Source organism: Ochotona princeps, chromosome 1, assembly GCF_030435755.1.
Source record: "Ochotona princeps isolate mOchPri1 chromosome 1, mOchPri1.hap1, whole genome shotgun sequence".
NCBI classification, from domain to species: Eukaryota; Metazoa; Chordata; class Mammalia; order Lagomorpha; family Ochotonidae; genus Ochotona; species Ochotona princeps.
The window spans coordinates 51,298,730-51,307,021 of record NC_080832.1 but is presented as its reverse complement, the minus strand read 5'-3'; the positions used below and the strand labels follow the sequence as shown (position 1 = coordinate 51,307,021).

The 8,292-nt window shown below is 45.8% G+C and overlaps 1 protein-coding gene across 1 annotated transcript; it reads right to left on the bottom strand.

Moving 5' to 3' along the window:
* Nucleotides 1-5,542: 5,542 nt before the first annotated feature.
* LOC131481653 (INO80 complex subunit C-like) lies at nt 5,543-6,428 on the bottom strand. The gene is made up of 2 exons (XM_058671386.1): nt 5,777-6,428; nt 5,543-5,644 (listed from the first exon to the last, which is right to left on the bottom strand). The coding sequence occupies exon 1, from the start codon at nt 6,392-6,394 to the stop codon at nt 5,816-5,818; it is 579 nt and encodes a 192-aa protein (XP_058527369.1). The 5' UTR covers nt 6,395-6,428; the 3' UTR covers nt 5,543-5,644; nt 5,777-5,815.
* Between the last annotated feature and the right edge of the window lie 1,864 nt (nt 6,429-8,292).

Genomic DNA, 8,292 nt, shown 5'->3' with positions numbered 1-8,292 from the left:
ACTCTTTATTCTGACTTGGGGCTACCTATGTACATACATAAAAGAGGCTACCTCACAAGGTTCATGTAAAAATGAAATTAAAAGATAAACTGATTTAGGTACAAAAAACTTTATTAGAAACCATGCACAGGAGGGGTTTTCAAAAGCTCACATGAATGTGTATTGTGAAAGAAAATACATCAGGGAACAGAAAACCCACCAGCTGCCAGTAAGTAGTGATCCAGACTCCAGTGACAACCAGGGATCCAGCGGTGGCCATGAATCCATTCTTACAGCAGCCAGGTGGGGACTTTGGTTCACCCAGGGAGCTCGGGAGGTGAAGATAGGCTGGGACCAGCCAATCCTGCCGAATAGTCTTGCCCAGCATCAATCGGAAAGGGAGCAGTAGACTGTGCGGGGCAGACCAATGGCAGCTCAGAGCTCACAGCACAGGGATCCAATCAGGGAGCAATCAGTCTGACGGGAACAGGACCCCGGGAATGGTGGGCAAGGATTCGGCGAGTGACAGACACGACAACTCAAGGCAGTTGTATCTGAGTGCATTTTGCAAAAGCAAGGCATCAGCTTATATAAAATAGATTATTGCAAAGGGACATTTTCTTTGTTTATTCATGTGGTTACATTTCCACAATTATTCCAGGGAGGTAAGCGGGTCTGTCGAGAAAAGATTGTTCTCTAATAGCCTGGTGACAGACTGCAGTTGCTGTTTCTTGTGGACACAGTTTGGCACCAGCTGCAGTTTTAATCATTAAGCGGTTAGCTCTCATTGTGCTTTGTGCCTTACATTGGTTTTAGTATTAACTTGTCTATTTTTCTTAGTTTTTCTTCCTGTATGGCTTTTTAAGCTATAGATTTCTATTATACTCTTCTTTTTAGGAATTCTCAAAAATAGTTCAAGGTAGGTTTATTAAAGCTAGATTCTTAATAGTTTTTATCTCATACTGCTTGCTATCCTTGTCCACTCTCCTGTCAGAAGGCTTCATAGAACTATAAAGAAACATTGAGCCTTTGCTGCACATAAATAGCATTATTCCAGCCATAAAGATAAGAGCAAAGAGAGTACAGCCAGGAATGCCAAGACCACTAGAGATGCAGCCGAATCCAGGAGGCATCCTTCCTTGAAGCTTCCACCTCGGCCTGGTGATTTCTCATGCAGGCTCCACTGGAGATGGCGTGACACAATGTATTTGTACACATTTGCGGATCTCAGTCTAGTTGGGCCTCTCTTGTGATTGTACTTGCTGGTCTGCTGGTTCTGAGACGGGTCTGAAATCCAGACACCAGGCTGATATACTACAGGCCATGTTTTGCTTTTACAATATGTACATCACGTTTGTTCTGCAAATACCTTGACATGCCTACCAAGCATCAGCCAGGGATGGTACTGCTTTTTTTTTTCTTTTAAGATTATTTTTATTGCAAAGTCAGATATGCAAAGAGGAGGAGAGACAGAGAGGAAGATCTTCCATTCATTGATTTACTTCCCAAGCTGCAGCAATGGCCGGTGCTGTGCCAGTTCGAAGCCAGGAGCCAGGAACTTCTTCCAGGTCTCCCACACAGGTGCAGGGTCCCAAGGCTTTGGACCATCTTGGATTGCTTTCCCAGGCCACAAGCAGGGAGCTGGATGGGAAGAGGGTCAGCCCACATATGAACTGGTGCCCATATGGGATCCCAGTACGTGCAAGGTGAGGACTTTGGCCACTTGGCTGCTACACCAGGCCCAGGTACTGGGTTTTGAGCAGAGAAAGGTAGATTGGACACAACACCTCTGCCAACAGGAATGCCTATCCTGCTTGAAGCTGCCAGTTTCGAGGTTTGGGCTTCTGTCCTTGCCTCTACACCTCAAGCTCAGTGTCTTGGTCACGAGTCTAATCATTTGGGGGTGGGTGGGGACTTGTGGAGATGCGAAAGAGGAATTGAGAAGAATATTGTGGAAGTCTACCAATGGGCCAGACTTGCTATAGGGACAGCATGTTCTTCTATTAGGAAACACAGCTCTCCCAGTCATGATTTTTTCCCCCTCTCCATTGCCGCCTACTTTCTATTCCCACAACTTTCTGCCTTGTGTGCAGAAACGTGCTGTATGAGAACAGGAAATGACAGTTGCTGTCTAATGTTGCATGTAAAAAAAAAGTGCCAAACTCACAGGGAGTTCACTGGTTGAAGCTCTATGCCCTTTGGGTCTGATCATGGCCAGAAAGAAGGGAGTCAGGGAAGAGACAGGATGGTCTTGCCAGTGCTGCCCTGGAACCCATTTTTGAATTTTTTAAAGATTTATTTATTTGTTTGAAAGATAGAGAGCGAAATTCCCATCTGCTAGTTCATGCCTTGAATGATTATGATAGCTGGAGCTGGGCCAGACCTAAGCCAGGAACCAGGAGCTTCATCTGGGTCTCCCACGTGGGTGCAGGGACCCAAGCACTGAGCCATCTTTTTTCTTTGTTTCTTTTTTTTTTTCTTTTAAGACTTATTTTTATTGCAAAGTCAACTCTACAGAGAGGAGGACAGACAGAAAGGAAGATCTTCCATCTGTTGAGTCACTCCCCGAGCGGCTGCAATGGCTAGACCTGAGCCAATCCAAAGCCAGGAGCCTCTTCCAGGTCTCCCATGCAGGTGCAGGGTCCCAAAGCTTTGGGCCGTCCTCAACTGCTTTCCCAGCCACAAGCAGGGAGCTGAATGGGAAGTGGGGCCACCAGGATTAGAACCAGTGTGCATATGGGATCCTGGCATGCAATGGGAAGACTTTAGCTGCTAGGCTACTGTATCAGGCCCGGGGCTATGTTACACTGCTTTCCTAGGTGCAGTAGCAGAAAGCTTGATCAGAAGTGGAGCAGCCTAGGCTCGAAACTCATATGGGATACCAGTATCATATGTGGAGGATTAACCCGTTGTGGCACAAAGCTGGCTCCCAGGAGTTTTTTAAAAATGCCTGCCTGCCTTCCTTCCTTCCTTCCTTCCTTCCTTCCTTCCTTCCTTCCTTCCTCAAGGGCAGGCATTATGGTGTAGCAGGTAAAGCTGCCATCTGCAATGCCAGATGGCATTAGAGCGCCATTTCATGATCCAACTGCTCCATTTCTGACCCAGCCCCCTGTTACTGGCATGGAAAAAGCAGCAGAAGATAGCCCAAGTCCTTGGGCCTCTGCCACGTTTAGATCCGTTGGGAGTACTGAGGGATCAGGATACCTGGGATCTGCTCAGTGTCACACTAATGGTGTGTGCGTGCTTGTCCAGGGAGTAGTCACACAATAGTCAATTAATCATTTCTGGTCTCACCTTCTTCCTTTGTGGGCTGGATGTGTGGTTCTGAAACTCAGATCTATTGGTAGACTATGCATTTAGAATTTTTGTCAGCAGTGTTTAATGAAACAAAATAGATCAAAATGTACAATCTTTTACTTGGTGGTGTGAGTGATTTTTGTTAGACTGTTTCTCCAAGTTTGTGTGTGTGTGTGTGTACTGGGTTATGACATCAAGTGAGTTGCTGTAAACAGTAAAAATAGAACTCTTTTTTTTTAAGATTTTAAAAATGTATTTTAAAGACAGCCTTGCAAAGAGGCTATGTGTGGAGGGGAAGATAGAGATCTTCCATTCACTGGGTCATTTCCCAAATCGTGGAAATGACCAGGCTTGGCCAGGTGATAGCCAGGAGCCTGGAGCTTCTTTCAGGTCCCACACTTGGGTAACAGGGACACAAGCACTTGGGCCATCCTCCACTGCTTTCCCAGGTGTATTAGCATGGAGCTGGACTGGAAATGGAGCAGCCAGGAATCAAGCCAGTACAAACATGGAATGTTGGCACTGCAGGTGGCAACTTAACTCATTATTTCACATTGCCAGCCAAGACTGTCATTATTATTATTATTATTATCTTTACATAGTTGATTAGGGTGCAAAGGGGCCAAGGTTACAGGAAAGTGGGTAAGACCATTGTTTCCACTTTCTCCTTTTTCTTTGTGTATCTGGGGAAAGGAAGGAGATAAAGGGAGGAGCCCCACCCAACCTCCCAACCATCCCAGGTCCCGATGTGGGGCATGCTCTGATGGCACTGCTCAAGTGGTTTTGATAGTTCAACAGTTCTGCTTTGCTGCCAACCTCGCCATTCCAAGCACGATGAAATCTCTCCAGGATCCACTGACTGACACAGTCTGCCTTAGGGTCTCCATTTCCCCAGATTTTCACTGCCAACACTTGGCTGGGGTAAATGATCAATTTCTCTGTCCTCTGTCCTCTATTATGGTACCAGATGTCCTCTGCAGTCTACAGTGTAGTGCCGTATCCTCCATGTGCACCTGGATATGCTGTTCACTGCTCTGTCTGAGCTTCTAAGGAGGCTCAGCTTTGACACTTGCACTCGATGGTCAGACCATGTAACCTGCACTTCTCTTCATGGTTGGGGTTCTGAGGTCAGTAGTTCAGTTGGGGGGATCCCCAAAGAAACTTCATCTAAGATGATCCCAGACCTGATTCTTGTGTGGATGCCAGTACAGGGTCCGGCACAGTCTGTCGTCCCAATCAGCTTATGCACATGCTGGTCGTTGCAATTGCTGAGTGGGCTATCTTTTTATAAACAGGCCTGTGTGCTTCCTGAGAATCCTTCTACCTGCTGTGTTAGGTTTCCCTGTGCCTCTTCAGCAGTCCTGACATTGAGTGGCTATAGAGAGGTGCAATGGCCAGGGCTGAGGCAGACCAGTGTCAGGAGAAAAATCCATCTGAAACTGTCATGTAGGTGGCAGGAAGTGAATCACATGGACCCTCAGTGCTGTCTTCCAGGGCACTTTTTGGTGAAAAACTGGAGTCTTGTTGGGGGACAGGAATCTGATTTGGAACTTGGGCATCTTAGCTGCTAGGCTAAACATACTCCCTAGAGACTCTAGATAAGACTCAAAACATCTGAGGGCAGAAATTGATGCACTGGAAACTCTGACAGTAGAAAAATGGAAATGTTGAAGTAGTTTTCAAGTAGAAATGAGAATGAGTAAATATGCACATATGGTTAAAATGTATCCATTTAAGATGTAGCATTTGAAGCCACTGTAAATTGTAAAATGCCTGAAGTTTTTTTTTTTTCAAGGTTTATAGTGATTTAATCTAGCAGAATAATCTTCACTCTCCAAGTTGGATCAAAATGCGAAAAATCTGGGGCCAGCGTAGTGGCACAGTGGGTTAAGCTGCCAAATCAGAGTGGCAGTTTTAGTCCCAGCTGCTCCACTTCTGATCCAGCTCCCTGCCAATGTACCTGGGAAGACATCAGAGAATGGCTCAAGTACTTGGGCCCCTGCCTTCCATGTGGGAGACCAGGATGGAGTTCCTGGTTCCTGACTCTGTCCTGTCTTAGCTCTGGCTGTTGTGGCCATTGAAGAAGTTGAGTCAGTGGATGGGAAACCTCTCTTTTTCTTTACTTGTCATTCTATCACTCTTTCAAATAAACAATTTTTTAAAGAATGAATTATAATTGAAACAATATATCTACATTTCTCCAGGTTTCTCAAAAACATATTACCAAGCGGCAGTGAACTCAGAGTTAATATTAGACATTGATTGCTTTTTTTTAATTAAAAGCACAGTTTTATTGTGTTTTCTTGTCAAACAGCTATACTTGACGCAACAACTGAAGTATAATTGATTTCAACAGGAAATATCTCAGCTGGAGGGAAAACATAGGAGAAAACCACTTAAATTAAAGCCAAATATTTCTTCCCGAGGTACACTGGCATTTTCAGAAAGATGGCAGGATGGGTTTGTTGCCATGGAACAAAATCGTGAGAGCAAAGTCTACCCATGAATCAGTCTTCCACTCGCCCTCCATTCCTCATGCTCATGGGACGATGCTTGTAGCCTTCCTCAGGGCCAGGTAGCCGGTGACCACATCAGACGGCAGCCTCCGAATGTAGGAAAACTCCTCGATGGTGCTGAACCGCAGCTTGCTCTGGGGGTCCGTGTAGTTGGCAAGAAGGCCTGAAACATCAGAATACTTCTTAGCTGGCTTAAAGGATGGAGGAGCATCAATACTGAAGTAGTTAGGGTCGTTCAGCGGCCACAGTAAGGCCCTTTCAGCAGCCAGAATTTGTTTCAGGTTCTTCCAGGTTCTGTTTTTCTTGCCAGCTACTGCACCACCATGGCCAGAGTGCACAAAGTTGAGATCCTTAAATGGCAAAGGTTTGGCAGCTTTTTCCATAGGTCCGGCGTTAAAGTCAGAGGGCACCATTTTACTCTCACTCATGGCATCCATGCCGATACCCTGCGCGAAGCTAGAGCCAGACACTTTTTTCTTCTTACTGGCACTGTAGGCTCTGCCGCTGCTGCCGTTGTGGGAAGGGCTGGCAGGCCTCTTCTTACTGCTGCAGGCTATCCCGGGAGTGGAAGTGGTGGCCACGATGGGAATTTGAGCCGCCATCCCACCCTGAACCTTCCTCCCCACCCCCCTTTCCCAGGGCAGAGCCTGGGCATTGATTGCTTTTTTAAAAAAAGTTTTATTTATTTACTTGAAGAGCAAAGTTTCAGAGAGAGAAGGAGCGAGGAAAGGAATGAGAGTGACACAGAGAGAGTATGGGTGCTGGTTTGTGTCCTGGCTGCTCCACTTCCCTTCCAGCTCCCTGCTTGTGGCCTGGGAAAGCAGTTGAGAATGACCCAAAGCCTCGGGATCCTATACTTACGTGGGAGACCCAGAGAAGACTTCTGGCTCCTGGCTTCAGATCGGCTCAGCTCTGGCTATTGCAGCCACCGGGAGAATGAACCAGCAGATGGAAAGTTTTTTTGTCTTTCTTTCTCTCTCTAAATCGGCTTTCCAACAAAAATAAATAAATCCTTAAAAAGATTCAATTTCATGTTGGACAACATGGAGAATGGCCATAAAGAGACAGTTTGTGGGAAAAAAAAGACATAGATTGTCAAGAAATATGCGCTTTCTCATTGAAAAGCAAAGATTTGACAAATAAGCTAACAATGACATTTCATTTTTATCTTAAATTCCAAGTATTAACAATAATTATATCAGGCCCAGCACAATAGCCTAGTGGCTAAAGTCCTTGCCTTGCATGCGCTAGAATCCCATTTGGGCACCAGTTCTAATCCTGGCTGGTCCACTTCCCATCCGACTACCTGCTTGTGGCCTGGGAAAGCAGTCGAGGACAGCCCAAAGTCTTGAGACCCTGTGTCTGCATGGGAGATCAGGAAGAAGCTCCTGGCTCCTGGCTTTGGATTGGCTCAGATCCTGCTATTGCGGCCACCTGGGGAGTCAACCACCAGAGGAAGATCTTTCTCTCTGCCTCTCCTTCTCTCTGAAAATGTGACTTTCCAATAAAAAAAAATCTTAAAAACATATTATTCAGTCTCGACTGGAGTGGGTGGATACCGACATTTTCATTCTCGCTTGTAAGAGTATAAGTTAACAAACACGCTTTATAATCCAGCAATGTGGGGCTGTACTGTGGCTAAACAGGCTAACCCTCCACCTGCTAGTGCCAGCATCCCATATGGGCTCAGGCTTGTGTGCCGGCTGCTCCATTTCCCATCCAGCTCCTTGCTTATGACCTGGAAAAATAATGAAAGGTAGCTCAAGTCATTAGGCCCTTGCACCTTGAAAGACCCAGAAGAGGCTCCTGGCTTCGGATCAAATCAACTATAGCCATTTTGGAAGTGAACCAAAAGATGGAAGATCTTTTTATCTGTCTCTCCTTCTCTCTTAAAATCTGCATGTTTTTTAAAGATTTATTTATTTTATTACAAAGTCAGATATACAGAGAGGAGGAGAGACAGAGAGGAAGATCTTCCATCCGATGATTCACTTCCCAAGTGAGTGCAATAGCTGGTGCCGCGCTGATCTGAAGCCGGGAACCAGGAATTCTTCCAGGTCTCCCACGTGGGTGCAGGGTCCCAAAGCTTTGGGCCATCCTCGACTACTTTTCCAAGCCACAAGCAGGGAGCTGGATGGGAAGTGGAGCTGCCAGGATTAGAAGCGGCGCCCTATAGGATCCTGGCACGTTCAAGGCCAGGACTTTAGCCACTAGACCACACCGCTGGGCCCTAAAATCTGCATTTTAAATAAAAATAATTTAATCTTTAAAAAAACTTTTTCAAGTAGTCTAGTAATGCGTGAGGCCTTTGAAGTATTTATGTGCTTTTCATGAAGAAATCCACTTTTAGAAGTCTAGTCTAAAAAGGCAGGGAGTGAAGGGAGATGAGGTGTTTAGCTCTGTGTGTTAGTTCGCCAGGACTGTGAGTGGCTCACATAATAGGAATTCACTTTCTGGACAGCTCTAAAGACCAGAGGTCAAATGTTAAGGTGCCAAGAGC